We start from the raw sequence: 26,044 nt of genomic DNA on the forward strand, positions 1-26,044 counted from the left end.
CTGCCTCGCCCATATAACAGATTAAACAATACCTACGTCCTGCGTGTGCAGATAAATAAAAATAATCTATACTAATATTATAAAGCTGAAGAGTTTGTTTGTTTGTTTGTTTGTTTGTTTGAACGCGCTAATCTCGGGAACTACTGGTCCGATTTGAAAAATTCTTTCGGTGTTAGATAGCTCATTTATTGAGGAAGGCTATAGGCTATATACCATCACGCTACGACCAACAGGAGAGGAGCCACGGGGGTGAAACCGCGCGGAGCGTTACGTAGTAACTAATACTTAATCTGTGGCGGAGCGGCTAGTCAAAAATAAACGGTCTGACGGTTTCAAACTTTTCAATCCTCTTGAACCTTTCAAATATTTTTAAATAGTATGAAAAGATTTATTGAAAGTTCCGTAAAATAACACTATTTACTAGTGATTATTATAATTGTGATTATAATACTAAGGACTGGGTACCGTGTAGTTCTAAAAATTAATGTAAACATTTCAAAAATGCACTTTATTATAAATTAATTTTTAATGTTACATCACAATGATAAATTACAAAACTAATTTACACCATCACTTTTGCACCATATCATACAAAAAAATTTGATTATTCCTACTAAACAATCAAATTCTAAATTAAAAACGATATTTATTGTGACGACGTCCCACTAAGTTTGATCGCTGACCATCTCCGTGAAAGCTCCAAGCAGCTGACGATGGATATGAGGTATAAATTACATCTTGAAGGCCATTTCTATACTTACGATTATTAGACGGCAAATCCTAAGTGTAAAATAAAATTGATTAGTTTCTTTCCATTAAAATCATGCCAGAAATTAAATAGAATAATACAAATACGATTAATTGTATACCTGTTTTGCCAAATCTGGCTTATTTTCTTTTATGACATCTCCAATTTGACCATTTACATTTGCAATGTCCATCTTCTGATTAATAGGTTGATTATAAGCATATGAATCACCTCCCGTTTTCTCTACTGGGATAGGATTAAGTTGTTTTAATTCCTTATTTATGTTCAATCGTCTATCAGACTGCGAGGGACCTTCGACAGGTACCTTAACACTTTGTTGTGTAAACGATTGAGAACCTTTGTATTGGTTATAAATCTGCTGTAATTGACTTCTACTTGGTGTTTGGCCAACTGGTTTATTACCCATTAGAGACGTCTTACTAACAGTCGCCTTTACATTGGAGTATTTGGCTTGATTGGTTTGTAAAGGTTGAGGAGACAATGTTTGTGGCAGTGTTGGTATGGGTTGATGGTACATATTAGCTGGAAGCTTTTCAACTGGCTGTCCAAGAGTGTTGAAGTGAGCTGGATCCATATTTTTACGGTTAAGATTATTGTAAATTTTTTGATGTGTCGTATCTACAGGAAATATTGGTTCTTTGAAGGTTTGAGGTGTGATATTCTGTTGATTAGGTAAGTGAGACTGTGGCTGCGTCATAACTATGTCTTCGCGAACTGTTGCTAGACTTGGTGGTGAAGTGAGAGCACCCGTATTTGGGTCAAACATTTGTTGGGGAGCTGATTGCGGCAATGTGTTTTGCTGAGTCATTTGAGGATTTGCAACCGCTTGGTAAATTTGTTGATTATTATGAATTGCGTTCGGTTGTTGTTGATATGCTGCCATTGATTGGTTATTCGGTTGAGTTGATGCCATTATACTTTGTTGATTGTTCATTTGTGTCTGATCCATAATAACGTTACTTTGAACTTGATTTGCAGGACCTCCTTGATTAGATACCATTTGACTTTGCGGTGTGATCGTATTTTGTTCTGGCTGTGTGGGTGATAAATTACTAGGCTTCTGGAACATTTTGCCGAGATTTTCATTATTGTTCATCATTTTCTGCATTGTATTCATAGCCGCTTGCTGTTGGTTTGCGGGATTCATTTGAATTGCAATGGCCATTGGATCGAAGCCCAAGTCACCACCTAAACCTTGCATTACACCTGGAAACATTTCATTAAATTTTCTTTTACCTTGATTATGTTGTCCGTAATTAGGTGCTTGTTGTGGTAATTGAGCTTGTTGCATTGGATTTGCTTGTTGCGTTGGATTAACTGATTGCATATTCGACATTGTATTTGTAATATTGGCGGCATAGACATTCTGCTCATTTGGATTGATGCTTTTACCATACGATTGTGCGGGATTATTAAAGTTACCGTAATTAGGCATAGATAAAGGCGTCACTCCAACTTTTCCATGGGGTGATTGAGGAGCGTCAATGAGCATCGGTTCCTTTAGTTGTTTGCCTTGCTGTTGCTGCGGCGCACCTACAATAGACTCCCCGTTTATCATATTCATAATTTGAGGACCCATGCCTCCTAAATATTGCTGATTCTGAGCTGTACCTGGCATCTGGGAATTTTGCATCATTTGGTGACTTTGCATTTGACTGGATGGCATCATGTTATTCGTATAACTTTGATTCGTGGGAACTTGGTTGGAAGAATTCAAACCTTGTTGCGTTTGATTCAAACCCATTTTTGCACCCATTTCGTTGTTCATGATTGTGTTTGCAGGGCTAATGGTTCTAAGATCATGATAAACCTCCTTGACCACCGGTTGCATTAATTTTTCATTTAAAAAGTTATAAGTATCAGCGTACAGTTTAGGTGGATTGCAACGACCCATGCAAGAATAGGGAGCCTGTTGTGAATAGGGCTCTCCACCTGCAACCCCGTTATACCCGCATCCGTGCCCATGGCAACAGCCGTGTCTATAACCTCCCTGTTGTACAAACGGCGATGCCATTGAGTTATTATGTTGATTTGAATTACCAAACAATTTTCCCATGCAACCGCTGTAATTAAAAAAAATACTTTATGATTCTATCAGTGTATTACTAGGTATCAGCTGTTTACATATTGTATGGCACTACTTACCAGTCTGCACTCTGTAACTGATTTACAACGCTCCCTAATTCGCTTAATATCTTTTGCTTATTTAAAGTCATTGCCTACTTTCCTGAAAATTTTTATTACATTCAAAATTTTGATTTCAAAATAATGTACTTTACATCCAAATGATAATTGCCAAATAAGTCTTTTGTTATTTTTTAATCGTAATAAAAAATCTTATTTTTCAAGCCATGTTTCCAGTTTTAGACGAAAAAAAGATATTAAACCTATAAAATTAATAAATATTAAGACTTCATCATTACATTTTTATTATTATATTCTAATTGCTGAATTCATGTAAAACATTGTTTCATTTTTCATTTTTTATATAATTTTGATTTATAGCACAACATATTATTTTATTTGTACAAGTATCCGAATGGGTTCAAAGTCAAACTGACTGATGACGTCAAAGTTCAACTTGAAAGTTGAAACTTAAAATTATAATCATTCTGTGCCTAGATTGCTCGGGGTCACGTATTTTTAAATTAAATTTCCATTTTGGCTTTTATCAGTGCCTGATAAGTTATATCTTTAATAATTTAACTGTTATCAGTGTAATACTTCAAATTCTGTGCAAAGGATTCATTATAGTGTTACATTTTCCGTGTAGACATAACTTCGCAATAATAGCGGTACAAGCAGTCGTCGCAGTTCAACGTTGAGTAATCGAGGTAATTATAAAACACCAAAATGGGTAGAAAAGTTTTCGTAGTTGGTGTTGGAATGACTAAATTTGTTAAGCCTAGTCCAGACAAAGATTATCCCGAGCTAGGCAAAGAGGCGGTTTTAGCTGCCTTAGCTGACGCCCGTATCAAATATGACGACGTACAGCAAGCTGTCTGCGGCTATGTCTTCGGCGACTCGACTAGCGGTCAGCGCGTATTGTACCAGGTCGGCATGACTGGCATCCCGATTTACAATGTGAATAACAACTGTTCGACCGGCTCTAATGCTTTGTTCCTTGGTAAGCAACTCATCGAAGGAGGCATATCTGATGTCATCCTCGCCGTTGGATTTGAAAAAATGGCCCCTGGTGCGTTGGGAGGGGGCGCTTACACGGACAGAACGAATCCAATGGACAAGCACACATTGAAAATGGCAGATCTGGCTGAACTCACAGGTGCTCCAATGACCGCTCAATATTTCGGTAATGCTGGGCTTGAGCATATGAAGAAGTATGGCACCACTGAGGTGCACATTGCAAAAATCGCAGCAAAAAACCACCGCCACGGAGCAAAGAATCCACGCGCGCAAGGAAACAGGGAGTACACAGTTGAGGAAGTATTAAAATCCCGTAAAGTGTATGGTCCCCTCAACAAGCTAGCATGTTGCCCGACAAGTGATGGTGCTGCTGCTGCTGTCCTCATGTCTGAGGAAGCCGTAATCAAGTATGGCCTGCAGAGCAAAGCTGTAGAAATCATTGGTATGGAGATGGCAACAGACACTGAGGGTGTGTTCAAGGAAAACAGTTTAATGAAAGTTGCCGGGTCTGATATGACTAAATTAGCAGCCGAGCGCCTCTACGCCAAGACTGGTATTTCTCCAATGCAAGTAGATGTGGTAGAATTGCATGATTGCTTCGCTACCAATGAAATGATCACATACGAAGGGCTTCAGCTCTGCAAGGAGGGAGAGGCAGGCAAGTTCATAGATGCCGGAGACAATACTTATGGCGGCAGAGTTGTTGTCAACCCCAGTGGTGGACTAATAGCCAAAGGTCATCCCTTGGGAGCAACGGGACTAGCTCAATGTTCCGAACTTGTGTGGCAACTGCGAGGGGAAGCCGGCGATAGACAGGTTTGTTACAATTTCTCAATGGTTGTCGGTGCAAGACATGTGACTGTAAACTGCTGATTACACCACTCAATACTACCATACCACTGTGATATAATTGTTTTACTTGGTTGCCAGTAAACCTGTATTGTACTCAATGTATATCATGCCAACATTACATAAGAAATATGTGTACCATATACTAGAAAATTCTTTGTAATTGTTGCAATTCATCATCCGTTAAAACACTATACAATGATAAAATCTGTGATTGTTTCTAAATTGACATTGGTAATAGGGTTTACATGAATGTCTGCTCACTGAACATTTTGTGCGATATGTATAATTGTATTATTGTCCATTGTGTAGTTTTCATTTTCCGCTTTGAAATGACTGTACTGTATTATTTTGTTATGTTCTTATAGGTAACTTATGATTACATTTATATATAAGGACAATGCACCTAAAATGATAACATACTCGCTGATAAACAATGTTTTTCATTGCTGTATTTTATCATTCTGCAATGTTAAAATCTTCACATTACAAAATTACATACTATAACCTTAATGACATGAGAATACATAAATGAATACCTACATATTATTTACAATGCTCACTTTCAAGGTTTATTGTCTCGAAATTTCGATGTTATTTCATACAATATAATGTTTATATCTATTGTGTTAATTTTTCCTGTTGTCTGGCTTATAAACTCAATTTAATTTTTGCAGGTACCTCGGGCGCGTATTGGTCTGCAGCATAACTTAGGTCTCGGAGGAGCAGTAGTCATTACAATGTACCGCAAGGGATTCCAGAATGCCAGCCCTAACCAGGTTGCAGCCATCACTGACAACCCTGAAGGGTTCAAAGTATTCAAATACATGAAAATCTTAGAGGAGGCGATGCAAACAGATGAGGAAAAACTCATCGAAAAGGTCAGAGGAATCTACGGATTCAAGGTCAAAGGACCCGGCGGTCTCGAGGGATACTGGGTGATAAACGCCAAGGAAGGCAAGGGGAAAGTCACGTACAACGGTAAAGAAAAGTGTGACGTCACATTCACAATCAACGACGACGATGTCGTCGACCTGATCTCCGGTAAACTGAACCCGCAGAAGGCATTCTTCCAAGGGAAGATCAAGATCCAAGGAAACATGGGACTCGCGATGAAACTGACAGATTTACAGCGCACGGCGGCAGGCAGAATCGATAAGATCCGATCCAAACTGTAAATACCACTTGGAGCCGGTTTTAACCAGCAATTACCGCTAAAATCTGGGCTACGGTGCGGGCATGGGCATTTAATTGTAAATATTTTCACAAACTTAGTACATGTAGAGTAGTATGTGCATAAGGTTTATCCAAATGTTTATAAATCATTCCATTTTTAACACGAAATGGCATTATGAATTATGATGGTATTGTTGTTGAGATATTTTTTATAAATTAAATATTTTATATAAGACTGGCGTTTTTGTTTATACCAATTACCATTGAGTAGCAAGAGTATGATGTTGCAAGTTTCGACGATCGTAGAGCGTTGCGTAATGCGAGTTTCCTTATTACACAAGTCCCAATTATTAAGTTGTGAATTAATTATAAAGTTATAAATGATTATTTGCAAAAAATATTTCTATTTGTGTGCTAAATATGCAAATTAGCATTTTATTGGGTAGATTTTTCCACAGTTTTAACAGTGGATTGAGTTGAAATTTCAATATCTATTAACTACTGACAAGTTTAATTTGTCTTTGTACTAAGTAAAACATTTTGTTTCTCTTGAAGATTTGTTTGTCAGAGGTCAGGAACTTAGCGTTTGCGCATTGAGGTCATCTCGATATCTTTACAAACATGTTATTGTATTATGAGTTAAAATTAGTCACTTTGATTTGGTGTGTGTTTGGTTTCAAATTGGCGAAAATATTAATGTTTTATGTTGGTAATAAAAACGTCCAATCTCGTCTAAATTAGGTATATTTTCTTAAATAATAAACATGATTGAACATTTATTTCGAATAGATTCTAAAATACAAAATTTTTAGATTCTATACTTTCCACTCTAGATTAAAATTTCCATCACTTAATTAAAGTGATTTTTTGCTTTGAAATAGTAAGTGTATTTAGGTAGGCCTTTTAAAGGTATATTTGGCAATTTTACTAACGAATTTTAGTTTTTTCTTACACTGACCTAGCCAATTTTGTATGTTAATTTATTTGAATAAACCGGTATACCAAACCAACTACAAATAGGTCGAGGTAGGCTGTGGAGGTAGGTAAACCTACAGACTGACCTACCACATCATAATATTATGTAGGTATGTAGTTATACTTTAAATTATCGAATTAGGTATAAATCTAAAGCTTTCTTGAATCCATTGTAACAACAAACAATCATTAAAATCGGTCCAGCCGTTTAGCAGGAGTTCGGTGACGAATCAATTATCAAATCTAATCAATGTGTCACTCCTTTTTTATAGACAAGCGAATGAACCTTTTCATTTTGCTAGAAAATGTAGACTGTACTTGCCAAACATGCTCTGCCATATGGCTCTACCTGTGTCTTAGCTGTCTGCTGACCGTCGCGTACTAAAGCGGCAAATAAAAGCATTCTGAATGATTACTGGAGTAAAACAAACAAGGGACAAATTGTAAGATTATTCACTATAATTATCTGGCAATTTTATTCAAGAAAATAACAATTAGCAGATTACGATTTTTCTCCTCCGATTAATACTTAATAGCTAAAATGAATTCATATGAATATTAAATTTGTATAATTTATAAAAGACGTGTGTGAACGTTCGCTGATAATTTATTTAATAGATAATCTATTTTTGTTAAAATCAAATTAGAGCTTGCAAAATATACAGAATTGATGAGTAAATTCTTTTGGTTTCGTTTATCGTTTTCTCTACATTTGGATTTTGGACGTAACTAGTCGTCTGTTTATGTTGTCGGTACAGTCCCAAAAGGCTACGATATTTTTTGTTTTGTTTTGTAACCATGACTATTGAAATATGTGAAACTAAGTGTGAAACATTGTCTTTAAATAAATATGGATTTCATTAATTGGACTATTGAAATATGTGAAACTAAGTAAAAACACATTTGAAAGGGAATAATCCCTTTCAAATGCGTTTTTCCTAGAGAATTACTTCATACTTGCGTAAGATACCTATATAGGTACGATGGTAAACCCATGAATTATTGGCAAATAAACAAGGAAGGAAGCCCGGATGCTTACGTAAATCTAGAATCAAGGGGACATAAATGAGGAAGATCTGTACATGAGAAATACATATTATTTGTAACGATTTAACTATGACTTCGAGCGTAATTATTAATAAATAACGTTAATATTTTTTTTGTTTTACACAAAATCAAGCAAAATAACGGATTTTAATGAAATTTCATAAATATACTTGTTACTAGGTAGTTACAACTACCTGGGTATCTAAATAAATTAATATTTTTAGCGAAAGTTAATTAAGGCAATAAATAAAATAACTACTTTAAGTATCATTATTTAGCTGAATGAAATAATAATAATTGTGTGGAAAGTGGAAACCAACTAACCGAATGAAAAAAACGCCTTTTTAATTTACAAGAAATACAAATACATCATTTACAAGCGAATAATAATTTGTAATCCGAATTTCGTCAGGTAATTAAAATTATTAATTCGCAATCTTATCTTTTAGAAGTATTAAAATCGAAATACTTAATAAGTAAGCTGATAGTGTTTGAAAAGATTTAATTATATAATCTGTCTGATATAAGTACAATAATCAAGCATCGTTTCACTTTGCAAGTGCTTTGCAACTGAGTTTTAAGAGGGTTACCTACAAGGTAAAATAACTTTAATAATCGATGTAGGTATAAGTAATTGTACCTACATACGTACCTACATTGTTGAATTATATCTTGAAAGTTTAACCATAGACTAATATATTCAAGAAGACTTACAATCGCCATAGTAAAAAACGTAACTCGTTTCTCAGTTCCCAATTTTGTCGATAGATGTCACTCACAGTAGCATTTGGCATTTTTATAAGCTTTTTTATACGTTTAAGAACTAGATGTCGCCTTAGAGCATTAAGTCGGTTTAATGAAGCTAAGAGATGTCGCTACAAAAAAAATCAATGTGCCAAATAGTATCTTGACGTAAAATATAATACGCAAAAAACGTAAACTATAACGTAAAATATAATACGTAAAATATAATACGCAAAAAAATATTTTTATTTAAATGTTATTTTTTGCTCTGAATCGCGCAAGCGAAATGTTTTCGCTACAGAGCATATATACAACTTTCCGCCATCAATAATCGGGGCCTTTACGGCCGGCCGGTCGAGTAGACTAGTCTCTCCCTTTTTCGATTGAGGAAATCCACCTCCCTACCTCCAAATCATTTTGTTTTAGTTTTAAAGATTTAATAAGCGTAAAATAATACTTTCTTCATTTTTGTATTTTGAGTAAACGTAACACTAATAACGGTTAGTTTGACCAGAGGCGACTCGTGACAAAATTGTATGGGTGTTTAATTAAGTATTAAACTAAAGTCTAAAACAAAGAAAATACAGTAGCGTAGTAAATTCATTACAAAAAAAAGCACCACAATAAGGGTGCTATTACAGATTTTTAACAAAAAACGCTATTTTACGGTACAATTTTAACTCAAAGCATGTTCGCTGTTCGAGAGTGACTTCGTGACCACCATGGACTTAGATCATTAAGTAATCGATAACACTCGCAGGTGTTTCCCCTTTTGTCGAGGTATAAGATTATTCGAATCGAAAAATCTTATGCTTTCATAAAAACTACTTGCGTAATCGATTACAAACACTCTGCGTTTTCCTAGGCTAAAACATCGAAAGGACGTCTGCGAGTGCTCCGCTAAAAATGCCGTTTTGCACTGTCAAGCCTTGCAGAAGCAATTCAAACATGTCGAATATTAAAAAAGATGGAATAACCTTTCATTTGTGTATATTTTTTTAACGTACATTTCTAATTTAATGCAATTTCTAATAATCGTCGATGTATCGTTTAGCGATATGATCAAGACAAATAATCGAGTCGTTTACTCGATCATTGATGTGGCCCCACGAGACTATCATGGAAAGAAAATATACAAATTTAATCTTTATGCACTAAGAGATAAAGTTGAATTTAAAACGCGATAATGAACCGCATTCCTTACGAGTCTATCTTTTAGCCCCTTGACCACCGAGCGGCCCGATCGGACCACGGCCCACGACACAATAGATTTTCTATTGTGTCTGTGATTCCGGGGGCTGAGGCATTAAAGAAATACAAATTTAATCTTTATGATCTAAGTTATAAAGTTGAATTTAGAACGCGATATTGAACCGCACTCCCCACGAGACAACTTGGAATGAAATACAAATTTAATCTTTATGAACTTAAAGATAGAGTTGAATTTAAAAACTCGTCGCTTAAAAGGTCATAAATTTTTAAGACTTTCGTGACACAAATTATTTTGGTGAATGTGTGATTGTGTTTCAATAGTGTGAGTTACCTTCCCCGCACCAAAATCAGCAGAAAGTTTAGTTAGAACATTTGCCAGCGTACTCCATCCATTACTTAATGATCTAAGACCATGGACCACGTTGCTATGAACTGTTTTTGTCAAAGAATTACTCGAACAATTAGAGCATAAATTTCAACGTAAGATGTATAGGTGCCCGTAGCTGTATTGATGAGTCTCGTACTTAAAAACCGATAGATGCTGGTTCAAATCATTGCCGTACATCTTTTTTTTTTTCCTTTCCCGTATTTTATGGTCATATAAATAATACTGTTTACAAGGGAATAATTAAGAAGAAAAAAGATATAGACATTTTTTTTTAACAGAAAATAAAGAATTTAAATAATATATATTACTAGCGGTCCGCCCCGGCTTCGCCCGTGGTACATATTTACGTTTTCTCTACATAAAAACCATCCTCGTACTTCAAGGAATATAATAAAAAAAGAATTATCGAAATCGGTTCAGCCGTTCTCGAGTTATGCGCTTACCAACACATTTTGCGATTCATTTTTATATATAAGACTAGCAGTCCGCCCCGGCTTCGCCCGTGGTACATATTCACGTTTTCTCTACATAAGAACCATCCTCGAACTTCAAGGAATATTATAAAAAAAGAATTAACGAAATCGGTTAATCCGTTCTCAAGTTATGCGCTTACCAACACATTTTGGGATTCATTTTTATATTATAACTAGCGGTCCGCCCCGGCTTCGCCCGTGGTACATGTTTACGTTTTCTCTCCATAAGAACCATCCTCGTACTTCAAGGAATATAATAAAAAAAGAATTATCGAAATCGGTTCAGCCGTTCTCGAGTTATGCGCTTACCAACACATTTTGCGATTCATTTTTATATAGTTATAAAGATATACACTACTCTGATCACTATGTCGAATCACGAATGTTTGTAGTGGGCACGTAGTGGGTGTCGAAATCTTATTAAAAGGTACTCTCTTCCTTAAGATGCTCCACAATCCTATATAAGTTACTCTATGATGCTCCACCACCGCGTTGCTATGAACTGTATTTATCAAAGAAATACTCGAACAATTAGAGCATAAAGGAGAATGACCACGGGTGGTATCGGTAAAATTTTAGTTGTGCCACGTATTCGTGATATTGTTAATTCCTATTTGTATTTATAATGATCATATGTATCAATATTAAGTCTTAATGATACCGGATAAATTGAAATAATAGTAAAAGTTATTCTTTTGAAACATGTATGACCACGTATGGAATCGGTAAAATACTAGTTGTGTCACGTGTTCGTGATATTGTTAATTCCTATTTGTATTTATAATGATCATATTTATCACTATTAAGTCGTAATTATACCGAATAAATAGAAATAAAAGTAAAAGTTTCTGTTTTGACACATATATCTCTCTTGCAAGCGTCCTGCGTCATATGTCATAGTTGAATGAATGTGTTCGACGCATTGTTCGACGTTATTTATTTTAAATTATAATGTTTATTACGATTTACTTTTCACATTTGTCTTGTAAATTAAAATATTACCTATGTAATAAATGTAAAACTTAACGTTCATCGTTAGTATAAACTCGATAAAGTATTTTTTTGAAGCGTTGAATAAAACTATTGTTTTATTTTTATTGTCGTGAACTGCGGCTTATTTACATAAAAACTTTAATCGTTTCTAAAAGTACTAACATCAAGCTTTAAATTGAGCTATATTTCATCTTGACACAATAAGTTTGATTGCGATACCAAGTGCCATAGTCACTTGGGCACAGATTAGAGAATAGTTACTTCGTAACTTGGGCAATCTCCTTTCAGTGTAAGACGTATAAGTGCCTGTAGCTGTGTTGACTGAGTCTCGTACTTTAAAATCGATAGATGCTGGTTCAAATCATCGCTGTTCATCCACATTTTTTTTTCTTTTCCCGTATTTTATGGTCATATAAATAATACTGTTTACAAGAGAATACTTAAGAAGAAAAAAGATATAGACATTTTTTTTAACAGAAAATAAAGAATATATATTATATACACTACTCTGATCGCTATGTTGAATGTTTGTAGTGGGTGTCGAAATCTTATTAAAGGTACTCACTTCCTTAAGATGCTCCACCACCGCGTTGCTATGAACTGTATTTATCAAAGAAATACTCGAACAATTAGAGCATAAATTTCAATGTAAGACGTATAAGTGCCTGTAGCTGTGTTGACTGAGTCTCGTATTTTAAAATCGATAGATGCTGGTTCAAATCATCGCTGTACATCCACATTTTTTTTTCTTTTCCCGTATTTTATGGTCATATTAATAATACTATTTACAAGGGAATACTTAAGAAGAAAAAAGATATAGACATTTTTTTAACAGAAAATAAAGAATATATATAATATAATTATATTATATACACTACTCTGATCACTATGTCGAATGTTTGTAGTGGGTGTCGAAATCGTAATAGAGGTACTCACTTCCTTAGATGCTCCCTAAAAACTAAAATAATAATTCAAAAACACCGGAGTTTTTAAAACAACGCCCTCTAGATGTAATAATTGAAAATCGATAGTTTGCTGTTTCCTTAGTTCTAAAATTGGTCACTAGGTGGCGCTTTTAAAACTGCAAATTAAATAATAAGCTCAAATGAGAGCGCCATCTAGCAATAAGCTGAAATTACGGGGTACGATCTCTAGTATGACAATCATCAGTCCTCTTTAGATTCTATTAGTCCATGGTTTAACTAATGAAATGTATTGCCACCGTCATTCGTCAACCATCTAATATTATATATGTATAACTAGCTTCCGCCCGCGACTCCGTCCGCGCGGATGTCGGTCTTCGCGTGGATGGTTTATTTCTCCCAAATTTCTCCATTAACTCTGACAATGACATCTTATTAATATCTATTGGACCCAAATACGGCTAGGCCTATAATAATACGCAACGTGTGTTCGCGGTTCTACAGAACAACGTCTATGGATAAAACTGAAAAATTAAGATAATTTTTTTTTCTACGTATTTTTCCAGGATAAAAAGTATCCTATTTTACGCCCAGGATAATAAGGTATAATTATACCAAGTTTCATCGAAATCGAACCGTTAGTTTTCACGTGATGTCTTCACATACAGACAGACAAAAATTTTTTTAATCACATATTTGGGTTTGATATCGATCCAGTAACACCCCCTGCTATTTATTTTTTCAATATTTTCAATGTACAGAATTGACCCTTCTACAGATTTATTATATGTATAGATTATGATGATATGACATCTATCCCATAAGGCTGCTGTACACGGGTATGGTAGAGTGAACTAGCATACTACTCTACCAGTTTTATTAGAGTAACTGACCAAATTTTAGTACTCTGCTCTACCAATGGTGTCTAAATAAGTATAGGTAACTGTAAGTAGGACAGTTAGTACTCTACCACTCTACTCTACCGTTTACTCTACCCGTGTACAGCAGCCAATGTATATACAGGGTGTCCCACTGTTGGTATACTAAGCTCAATGGAGGTTATAGTTTTGCCTACGCTGAGTACGTAAAAAATACTTAAAAAATTCCAGACGCATTTTTTTTCCAAATAGATGAATTCTTAAAACTCTATGTGTACACCCCTAAGAAGCAGCCCGCCCATTTTTGCCACTAGCACGTGAGCTATCGTTTAAGATTATGTTTTCATAGACAAAAAGCTCACATTAGAGAAGCGGTATATGACGGCTACGCGAAGCTAGAGAAGAAAACATGGATTTTAAGGAAAAATTTATCAAAAATTTTTTGATGTAATTTTGTTGTTTATGTATTTTTTACGTGATCAGTGTATGCAAAACTACACGTCCCTTCGCGCTTAGTATACCAATGGTGGGACACCCTGTATACTTCAGTCTTCACGTATACTTACTAGACGGCTATGTATTTAAAATAAATAGGTAAGGTCTAATATTTAAAATAGTTAATTATTTATAACCTTAGGACGGGTTCACAGTCTGACCTCCGTATATAATTGTATGAGAATTAACATTGTGTGGAAATGACGATAGACTATAGCATAAAAACATGTATATGGCGTGTATTTTATGTCAGATAATATTAAAATTAAAATAAAAGTTCAGAAACTCCGTTCTTTTTGGAAGTGCATATAATATAAACAAATTGGAAAATTACACGCATATTTCTGTAAGATGCCATTGAGTACAGATCACTTATCTATTTAAACTAAACAAGTTAAGAATATTTTCCACGATACATATTGCCTACTAATAATAACCGCATCAAAAACGGATCATCCATTTGGGCGCTACGATACTCTAATATAGTACCTACACCTCGTTTTACGTAGTGGCTGTAAAATAAAATAAAAAATAAAAAACCCAACTATTGATTGATTAGATTTTATAACTCAGTAGGTACTGATTTATTTTTATTTATTTAGGTAAATAATATTGTAAAAATGATACAACCGGTTCTTATACAGGCTCGTTAAGTTTTTTTTGTAAGTTTGTAAAAAAAATGTGTTATGAATAACGCAAATATAAAAATAATATATCACGACGAAACCATAAATTATGTTCACTCTAGTCACAGGCCACAGCAATTAATTTTACATAGAACTTCGTAGTACTTAGGTATTAAATTAGGTATTAAATATTATCCAAGGCAAAGACAACGACTCGCTTAAAATATAATAGATATTAACTATATGAGCCAATATCTATTGTAAAATAATAAAGATTTAGATTTTGTTTACTTCTTTAAGTAACGATTAAAATGATTAACTATTCGATTAATTAAAAAAAACCTCTATACTGTTAGAAAGCTTGGTAAGTAGGTATATCTTTACCGAATAAGTAATTGTTTATTCATTTTCTATTTCATTTTAGCCACTTGCATCTTTGTCGCAGGATCATTTAAATATTTTTGAAGTGAAAACTTAATCTTTAGCGGCGTTGAGCACTTTTTCTGTAATGGGTATAAAATGGTATAAAATCTTAAACTCGCGTCAGAACACGTAACCTGATCGAAAAAGCGTAAGACGGATAGGTACCATTCCAAAATATCAAACATGCTCAACGTTAATAATCAAGTTTTCACTTCTGCCGGCACTCCCGGAGTGCAACCCGTCTTTTTTTCTTAAGGTGATGAATTAATTTTTCTAACATTTACGGCCCTTTTTAAACCTTCGTAATTTTTATATTATTAAAGTTGTCGTGATGAAAATTCTTGACAAGAAAGTTCAATAGTAACACAATACGTCTACCGTTTTAGAAACATGATTCCATGATATTTTCTCGATAGAAAAAAAATACAAAGTTCTCATTGTTATTTTTTTATAATCTCTGGCATCTTCAAAATAACAAACGTAAAGTTACGACTTTTTGGATATTAACTATAAAATATACAACCTATACGTCTACCGATTTAGAATTTTGAAATATGCGATGGTTTTGAAATAAACAAGAAATACTTGAAATTAGCGCGCGACCAGCCAATATAGCGAGAGCCGCCCTGTACCTTCCTACCCCGATCGCTGCACGAGTCATTCCCGCTACGGCCGTCACACGGGGAACTTGTGTCGCTCGCGCAATCGTAAAAAAGGGTGACAACACGATAAGACAAAATGAGACAAATGGGGACAATAAAGAAAATAAGAAGAAGAAACATAAAGGTTGGAGAAAAAAGAATGCTTACAATTGGAACAAATTAATGAAGTAAGTTGGTTTTATTTTAAATTTGATGATAATTGTATTATAGACGATGTTTGATATGTACCCCTGTTTTAAGTACATAACGAATGTGTAAGATTTTTTTCATTTATAGCATAGATAATCTTTTCAGAAATCCGGAATCCAGAAGGAAAATAAACCCACTGATTGTTCACAATGTAAGTACCTTTATTCAGTCAAAAATGTATGTTATCAACGTTCTACTGGTTTTATCGCATGATTCCATTTTTAGCAAAAAGCAACAAAGTGCAAAGAAATAAGAAATCATGGTGAACTTAGTGGAAGTATGGCGGACGTAATATGGAACAGGAGCTCATTGGAGTAGTATTATATTTAAAAAAAATACGAAAAAATTTCAAGCATTACATTTCTTAGTAGGTGGTAGATAAGTATGTTGTATAAAGAATTTGATGTTGATATTTATTTCATTTATACTTACTACACCTGTGCGGGAAATTGCTTAGTACTAAAACAGGTTTATATTCATATTTACATAGTAATTTGAGTTTTCATTTCGAAAAATTTTGTGTAAGTATATTAAATTGAGTTCCTGGGTGATCTGGAAACACAATTGGGCCCGGAAGATGGCGCTGCAGTCACTCCTCCTAATCACATGAACCGATTTGGATGAATATTTGTGTGCACATTTCATTGTTGTGGGATGATTGGTTGATTCGTTTTCACATTAGCTAATATTATGTATTTTTGTTGTAAACTTAATTTAATGTTTATAATACATTATTATTGGTATAAATAAGCCAGTGTTCGTCTCACATTGCTGTACCTGCCTACCTACCCTACCAGGGCCTAACTTTGTTCTGGCTATTTTATTTTGATTATTTGTAATGAATAATTACAATTATAATAGAGTGCAAAAAATAAATACATGTGTCAATATCGTTCGTTTGAAGAAAAGAAAGTCTGTTCAGCAGTGTTTTTAGATGTCGCACAGGCTTTTGATAAGGTTTGGCACAAAGGTCTCATTCATAAAATAAGAACAATGCTACCAAAACAAATTTCAGATATCTTAGAATCGTATATAACCAATCGAGTCTTTAGAGTTCGACAAGACGATGCCTTCTCGGACCTCAAGGAAATACGAGCTGGTGTGCCACAAGGAAGTGTTTTAGGTCCCATCCTATACCTTTTGTACACGTGTGACATCCCAGTATTAGAAAAAAACATTACTGCAACATTTGCTGACGACACTGCTATCATGGCCACAGGCATCACTTACCAGGAAGCAGGAGATAAAGTCCAAGAAGCTGTGAACCAGGTCTATGAATGGACTCGGAAATGGCGGATAAGATTGAACGAATCAAAATCCGTTCACATAAATTTTACAAACAAAAGAACACAGATTGTCCCGATACTCCTTAATGGCCAACAAATACCTTATGCTAACACGGCGAAATACCTTGGTATGACGCTTGACGCTAAGCTACGCTGGAAGGCTCACGTCAAGAAGAAGCGAGAAGAATTAGGCTTGCGCTATAAGAAATTGTATTGGCTTCTTGGAAGATACCTACTCCCAGTTGTCGATACATAATAAGCTTCTCATATACAAACAAGTCCTCATGCCAGTATGGACGTATGGTATTCAGCTGTGGGGCTGTACCAAAAAAAGCAACATTAACATAATACAACGTTTCCAAAATAAAGTACTGAGAGACATTGTAAATGCCCCCTGGTACATCCGTAATGGTGACCTCCACCGTGACCTAAAAGTGGACACCGTGGACAAAATTGTTCAAAAACATGCAGAAGCTCATCAACATCGACTTCATCATCACGTGAATGTTGAGGCTATCCAGCTCCTTGATACCACGGACCTAGTGCGAAGACTAAAAAGGACTAAACCTTTTGAGTTAGTGTAGTGATAAGTGAAAAGTGAACAGTGACAATTATCTGTATACCAAAGCACACGAGCAAAGTGACTTACTTCCCCTTAACAGACACTAAGCAAGTGACAATGGACACTCTCTTAGAATAAGTTATTTAGAAATTTAGGTTAACATAAAATTACTTATTAGTCTTGTAGGCTAGATTGTAATTTGTATAAGGTGCTATTTTAATTAGCAACCTTATTTAATAAAAAAAAAAAAAAAAAAAAAAATGTGTCAATATATTTTGTGTTTTTTTAAAACAATTTTTCTATTTAAAAAAATATCATTCCGACCGCGGCTTTGCCCGCTTGGAATTAGGTTATATCGTGAATCCTGTTTTATCCCACAGAAGTGTTCAGTTCGGATAAAAAGTATCCTATGTGTAAATCCAGGCAATTAGCTATATTTTATCAAAATTGGTAATGTAGTCTTGACGTGATTAAGTAACAACTAACAAAAAAATATACAAATTAACATCCAAAGTTTCGCATCAGTTTTACTGTATTAGTGATATCTTCCACTCTTGACTTTGACTGAGAATTATTAGGGTTTATAACTTCTTTCAGAAATAGTACCTTTCATTTCTGGGCATTATGTAATATCTACGTCAGCATCAAATTCTATCTAAATCAATTCAGTAGTCCGCGTTATTGATTACCATTTCATTTTTTCAGAGTAACAATATTTTTTGTTATTTTAAAGATTATTTATAACCTGTATTATTTTGTAATAAAGTAAACATTACGAAATAATAATAATTATTAATAATGTCTAAGTAGTTGTTGGAAAGAAGATTATTTGTTTATAAGCAAGAAAATAAAACCAATAAATCAACAATTGAATAAATGTATAACAATATTATAACTGTATGACGACTCCATACATGTTTGTCCCGAGTCGGCCAGCGGCAGCGCGGCGATTTTGCAAGAATGACTTCGCGCACACCCGCGTTCGCGATAGCGAGCTATTAGACTCCGCCCGCCAAGCAGTGGATTTTTTTTTGTGTATCGTCTTAAATATTTCACTGAAACAGTAAACAAGAGTAAACACAATACACATGCATCCGCTGTGTTGATGAACTGCCGCCAATATGGAAAATTACAAACTTTCACATTCTTCTTTAAATAATCATTCATGGTATCGTATCTAAAGAAATATACCTATTGGTTTGTATATTATAGTTAATCTAAATAAAGAATAGTAGAAAGAAGTTCAATCAATTCTATCAAGAGCGATGTGATAAAATAACGACCTTTGTACACTTTTTTATGCAAACCGATACATGTAGATAAATTATTTATAAACCGGTTATTTCGTTAATCAACAAAAAATAGAAGAAGATAGTGAAGACGATAATTTGCAAGATATCTGAGATATTTTTCATTACATACATATTGAGATTTTTTAAAGATTACTAGCTCATTTTTTTTTGTTTGAAAGAGCTAATCAGATTACAGGTGCTAAATAAAAAAGTGTTCTTTTTTTTCAATGGAATTTATTTATAGATTTTACTCTAACTTCTTAGAAATTGCAGTTTTGAAGTGGATAGATCCCGATGAAAAGTTATAAATAAAACGGGGCTGGTTATAAACTGAAATAATATCAAAAAAATGAACAACACTATACTTAAATAGTTAGGTACTTAATTCATTTTAGAAACATACATATTATTATTTTATTTTTGCCTTGATACTATTAAAGGTCATATTCATATAAAAAAGTTAAAATGATAAAAACTTTACGTCTCGGTGAAGAGAAAGTTAAAACGAAAACATAAACCAGGGGTAGGACAGTTCCATACAATGACAGATTTGGGGTTTTTATTTTCAAAATGCGCCATCTCTTAACGGCATCCAAAACAATTAGTTGCTTTATACGATCACAGATGGCAGAACAACCGATAAGAAATAATTTATTACAAAAAAAAAAGACAAAGAACATTTATTTAAATATCTAATTATTAAATTGAACTTGTATTATAAATATTATAAAATTTTGTGTAACTTACAAGTTGAGTAATAATTACGATAGCAACACAGTGAATTGATTTCAATATTGATTGTGAAATTTTTTACACAAATATGGCGACTGCTCCTTGCGTTTGCGCTTGTTTGTAGTTTTGTTCCATATTTGTACTGTTCTTCGTGAAATTAATCCGCCGATCCGCGTTGAGTTGAGTCCTCTCCTCCGTAGTGAAGTGTACGAATTTCCCGAAGTTATTGTGAGAGTTGAGCTTTTAGTTCCTCCACCGTTACGTTTGTGCTGTATCTTTGCGATATAGACGCTCGTGATTTGTTTTCATCATGCCTAAACGTTGTGCATTAGGATGTTATAACAGTAAGTACTAAGTATAGTCATCATATATATATATCTGCCATTCTGTTTTCTTCATAGATTTCCAATCCTTCATAGAGTAACCTCAACTTAGATGCGTGTTCTTAGTGGTTGCAATCCGGCGTCATTTTCAGTCCGCCGGTTCCGATGGGATTCCCCATGTTATACAATAACATGGGGAATCCCATCGGTCCCATCATATATCACATGGTGATAGAAAAAAATTTGAGTGCAAGTTTAACTTGACTGTATATTATAAGTAAGATGTCAGTATTGTTAACTTTAAGCTTTAATTTAAAAGTGATTTTTGCTTTTTTTTTCAGAGAACACCTACCATAAATTTCCTCATCCAGAAAAGAATCCTGACCGTTTCAAGGCTTGGGTTCATATAGTGGGTGGGAAGTTAGATAGTCCTACTGATTATGAACTGTATACAAAGAAGGTCATCTGTGATATCCATTTTACAGACAGGGACAGGAACCGTAATAACCGGTTAAATTTTCTAGCTGTGCCATCACTTCATCTTCCTGGTAAGATTTACATATAATTTTCAAATTAAGGCATTATAACTTAACTATTACTGGGCTATTTATTAGAACTTATTGAATTAAAGTTAGTATTTTGCTAATATTGCGCACATTAGGCAAAACCATGATGTTTTACCCACCAACATTTGAGACTGTAGTTTACATGGCTACTATTATTTTTGATTTTTATATTTATTATTCTCATCTCCACCACATGCAATCTTTTTTCATCCAGGTACAGGTTACATAATTAAAGGTTCTAATTATCAAAAAAGGCTATTAAAGAAAAGCAAAATAATTTTTTTACTACTTGTTTCTGTCAGCATTTTCGCCTATGAAAGAAAATAATAGAAAAAATATAGCTTTTAATGGTGAAAGAATTTTTGGAGTGGTTCAAGTAGTTTTGAGATAAATTTTAACACATAAAACAAACAAAAATCAAAAATATTATTTTTTATTTATAACTCAGGTTGTTTTTTTTGTATTTATAAAAAAAACATATTTAAGAGGGTTTATGGGTTACAAATATAAAACATAAGTACATATTTTTGTCCCACTTCAAATTTAAAATTCTCTGACATAACTTATAAGTTTTTATTTATTTTAAAAATAAATAATATTATTAATATCTTATTTTTCAGGCCAGTCTGATGAAGCTGGTACTTCAGAAAAAGTTTTCCTTGCATCTGAACCTGTAATTGAGGGAAGCAGCCTAACTACACTAAAACCGACACTGGCAGGTATGTACAGGTTACATAATTATATGGATTCTAATTATCAAAGAAGGCTATTAAAGAAATACAAATTTAAAACAAAATTAATTAATTTTATAAATAAATTTAGTTTCATTTTAAAGCAAATTTATTTTATTTCTTTTATTTTAAGGGGTTTAGTATTCTAGGTGCCATCAACATTTCCAAAAGGTCATCGTCATTCAATAGTTATTTGTTATAACAAGTGAAATATAATAGTATCATAATTCATAATTAATTTTGGGCCTACTCTGATAGAATGTAATTATTGTAGTAGAATCTAAATGGTCAATAACTGTATTGAACCCAATCAATACAGTTATTGACCTCTAGCTTTTGCCTGCGTCTTCGCCCGCGTGGCATTAGATACTTAAGGAATCGGGATAAAAGACCTATGTTCTTTTCCATGTCAAAGGCTATATGCATGCCAAATTTAAACCAAATCCGTTCAGCCGGTTTTGCGTGATTAAGTAACAAACATCCACACTTTCGCATTTATAATATTAGATAGGATTTAGGTTGTAGTAAAACATACTTTCAATGATAAATAAAATCTTTCTATGTGTATCCGTGCTCAGCATTATACTTATAACATGTACTCTTATTTTTCAGGCAAGTCTGATGATGTTGGTCCTTCAGAGAAAGTTACACTTGTACCTGAATCCAAACATGAAGGAAGTAGCCTCGCCGTATCAGAATCAATATTGACAGGTACTTCATATTAATTATAATTATTTTATTGCATTCATGGTGTTGGTAAATGTTATAAAATATGGATGTAAAAGACAAGGAAGGAGGTAATGTAATTTTAGCGCATCCCAACATGGACAGGTTAGGGTTATTTTTTTTAACTTTATACATTGCAGTATTGTATAGAATACCGGATTATATACATTGTCTAGGTATTGTATAGAATATCGAATTATACACAATGCCTTTAATATATATATATATATATATACTATTAATATTTCTAATGTATTTTTATTTTTTCACATTACAGATAATTCTGCCAGAATCATAATTTCAGAACACAATTATTGCCAACTGCAGAAGAAGGCAATAAATAAAAACAGAAGTAAGTTATAGAGGGGGAGTGGGACAGGATAGGCTTATAAAAAAAAATGTTTTTAGAAGTTAAGAACAAACAAATGTATTAATACATACAGCATAGCATACAAATGCTATTTAGCTTAGTTTGACACTAATAATTTGTGTTTCTTTTAACAGGTAAACATCAGCAGCAGGAGGTGCCGTCATTTTGGTTGAATCAGCTGAAAACAACAAGAAGAAAAATTAAAATTTTGCAATCTAACTTGTTGAGATCACAGAGCAGAAACCAAAATCTTCAATCCCGATTAGCCAGTGCGGAAAAAATGTCTGCTGACCTTTTATTTAAAAAACTGTCATGCAAAATGACAACAGCAGCAAAAATTTTCACAAAAATGCAGTACAGCCAGACAACAAAGAAGCCTTCTGGCCGCAGATTCACGCATCAAGAAAAAGTGCTCTCACTTTCTTTATATAAGAAAAGTCCGAGGAGTTACCCTCTTTTGGCAAAATTTTTCACATTGCCATCAATAAAATCTTTAAAGAGACTTTTATCAAAAGTAGAAGTGGAGCCCGGGCTTAATAAATGTATATTTTTAAAAATAAAAAATACAGTTGAGGAGTTGTGCCCAGAAGACAGATTGTGTAGTCTTATATTCGACGAAATGTCGATTTCCCCGCAAATACACTACAACGCTGCAAAAGATCAACTTAGGGGGTTCACATTTAATGGTGAAAAAATTGCAGACCATGTATTAGTCTTCATGGTGAAGGGACTCAGACGGAAGTTCAAACAACCCATTGCGTACTATTTCACCAACGCCTTAAATAAGGCACAATTAAAAAAAACATTAAAAAAAATTGTTTTGTATGTACGAAGTACAGGACTAAAGGTTGTGTGCACTGTGTGTGATCAAAGCACAGTCAATGTCAGTGTCATCAATGAGTTAATAGAAGACACAAGACGAAAATATATAAAAGAAAAAAAACAATGGAAAAATGAATTAATTGAAATAGGGAAGACCACACTAATCCCTATATTTGATGTTCCGCATTTGATAAAAGGAGTCAGAAACAATTTGCTCACAAAAGACTTAAAGTATTATGATTTTGAAGAGGAGTGCGAAAAAATTGTTAAATGGGAGTATTTCAAGCTAACTTATGAAGCTGATAAGTCTTATGGAGAGTTAAAATGCCTGCTGAAAATTACAGATGAGCACATTTATGTGGAAAAAATGAGGAAAATGAAGGTGAAACCAGCAGCCCAAATTTTTAGCCACACAATGGCTGCAACTGCAGGACATCTTGTGGCAAGAGGAGAAATTCCAAGAGAATGCCAAAATTTGGTAAAATTTACTAAATTAATAGATAATCTTTTTGATTCGCTAAATTGTAATACATTCAATGTACCAGATGGTAAAATTTATAAAGGGTGTGTGCGAAGAAATAGTTTGCACCATGATTTGTGGAAGAATGCTATAAAAGTTTTAAAAACAGTAAAATTTATTAAAAAAATTAAAGATAATAACAAAATCCGTTTAATTGAAACACAAGCAATACCATCTGTTAAAAACTTAATACGCACAATTGAAGGAATGCAACAAATATGGATATTGTTGTCTCAAACGTATTCATTTGATGCTATGCTAACTCGTAATTTTAACCAGGACCCACTAGAAAATTTCTTTGGGAATATCAGAAGTTATGGGGCTAGAAATACGGCACCAGACACGGTGGCTTTCGAAGGGGCCTTTAAGTCCCTGTTAATAAATAATTTTAACTCGCCCCATTCTCTTCACGCAAACTGCGAAAAAGATGAGGACAATTGTTTGCAAAATATGGATTTTTTTTTTAAAGAAAAGTCGGTTTTGGTGCCCTCAACTTCTGATATTCCCAGTCCAATTGATGACGAGGCACCACAATTTTCCGAAAGCTCACAAAAGAACAGAGCACAAGAAATTGTGATACCTTTCATTAATTTAAATACTTCGGTAAATGATGTTGGACAGGGCAATTATGTGTGTGGGTGGGTCCTGCACAGATGTATTAAAAATGTTAGTAAAAGCTGCAAAGTTTGCAAAAAAAATATGTATGGCGACCCTGAGAGCACATCAAATGAATACATAAGGGCCAAAGAATATAATAAAAATAAAAAGTCACTAATATATCCGTCAAAAGCTATGGAAAAATGTTTCATACAGTTACAAAATTTAGTGACGGATATATTGAAGAAAGATGTACCTAAAAAAGGATTGAAAGAAAAAATTAAAATGTTTACTGACATATTTGTTGATTATCCTTTTAATTGTGATAAACATAAAACGACATTAAAAAAATATTTTGAAAATATAGTAATTCATGTACTTGTATACAGTTGGTGCCGATCAATAAATCGGATTTTGTCTGGCAAAATCACTTATCACGGTGAGGACGAAATAAAAATAGCAGCACAAAAATATAAAAACAGACATAAACATTTAACAAATAAAAATTAATGTAAGTTTTAATTAGCTGTAAATAAATAAATTGTAAAATAAAATTGGTTTTTATTTGTATGCACTCACTTTCTGAAACTTATGTTTAGACTTCAGCTTCTTACTATTTTACTGTATTCAAGTTGATAAGATTTTACTTAATTTGATTTACTATCAACTTGAATACAAGTAAAATAGTAAGAAGCTGAAGTCAAAGTACCATTGCATGTAATATAGTAGATGTCTATAGCTATAGCTATACATTTCACAAGTTTGTGGATGCCGATAATAGATGGCGCTGTTTATCAGATCGATTGACATTAGCGGTCTTCAAAAAATTCTGCGAGCGGGCTCTCTATACCCGTATATATTATATTACTCTATGACATAAACCATCTCAACAACAACTAAGTACCTGTTTCAAGAAATTAGCGCCATCTATTACAAATTATACAAACTTGTTTCTTTTTCATAATGTTTGGATACGCGTACTAAATAATATCACATTATTTTAGTATGGTATCATTACAATACAGATGATAAAATCTATGGAAATTATGAAAGCACTGTTTCTCATGGGAATATAGTTGAAAAATGTTTCTGTTTCCAGCTGAAAGCAGTAACACAATCGCTAGAGGGTGAGAAAATATTAACTTAGCATTTGTCGGCAAAATGAAGGGTGCTGATTTGAGGAATTTGGTTTCATGGTATTTTATAATGATTAATCAAGTACATATTTTAAATATATTAATAATTCTAACAAAATATTTTTATTGAATGTCATATAATATCACTATCTAACTTTTCTAGAAAGAAAAGTACGATTGTTAAAATCATATTAAAAAGTAAGGTCCCTTTGCGGGCATAATGCTTTCACTGATCTTGACTTCTTTACGGATAATTTTTTTGAGCTCGGGATTCGAACCCATGACCTCGGTTAATCACTCATGCGTTGGTAATTCATTCACTGATTAGTTATCCTGATGTGGAAATAAAAAAATTCAAATTATAAGATGCCTCTGGGCGGGAATTCTACATTTTGGGAGAAATAAAACCGTCATC

At 33.7% G+C, this 26,044-nt stretch overlaps 2 protein-coding genes across 2 annotated transcripts; one reads left to right on the forward strand and one right to left on the reverse strand.

Annotated features, from left to right (window-relative positions):
• Positions 1-507: 507 nt before the first annotated feature.
• LOC149480834 (uncharacterized) lies at positions 508-8,631 on the reverse strand. Its single transcript, XM_089705967.1, has 4 exons — positions 8,613-8,631; positions 2,915-2,996; positions 870-2,832; positions 508-780 (listed from the first exon to the last, which is right to left on the reverse strand). Exons 2-4 carry the CDS (start codon positions 2,983-2,985, stop codon positions 634-636), a joined length of 2,181 nt encoding a protein of 726 aa, XP_089562093.1. The 5' UTR covers positions 2,986-2,996; positions 8,613-8,631; the 3' UTR covers positions 508-633.
• On the forward strand, positions 3,350-6,173 carry ScpX (Sterol carrier protein X-related thiolase). Its single transcript, XM_089705968.1, has 2 exons — positions 3,350-4,729; positions 5,440-6,173. The coding sequence occupies exons 1-2, from the start codon at positions 3,623-3,625 to the stop codon at positions 5,938-5,940; spliced, it is 1,608 nt and encodes a 535-aa protein (XP_089562094.1). The 5' UTR covers positions 3,350-3,622; the 3' UTR covers positions 5,941-6,173.
• Positions 8,632-26,044: the final 17,413 nt, after the last annotated feature.

This window comes from Colias philodice, chromosome 17 (assembly GCF_061535455.1).
Source record: "Colias philodice isolate Cphi_HAF_F1 chromosome 17, ilColPhil1 Martin Lab GWU primary, whole genome shotgun sequence".
NCBI classification, from domain to species: Eukaryota; Metazoa; Arthropoda; class Insecta; order Lepidoptera; family Pieridae; genus Colias; species Colias philodice.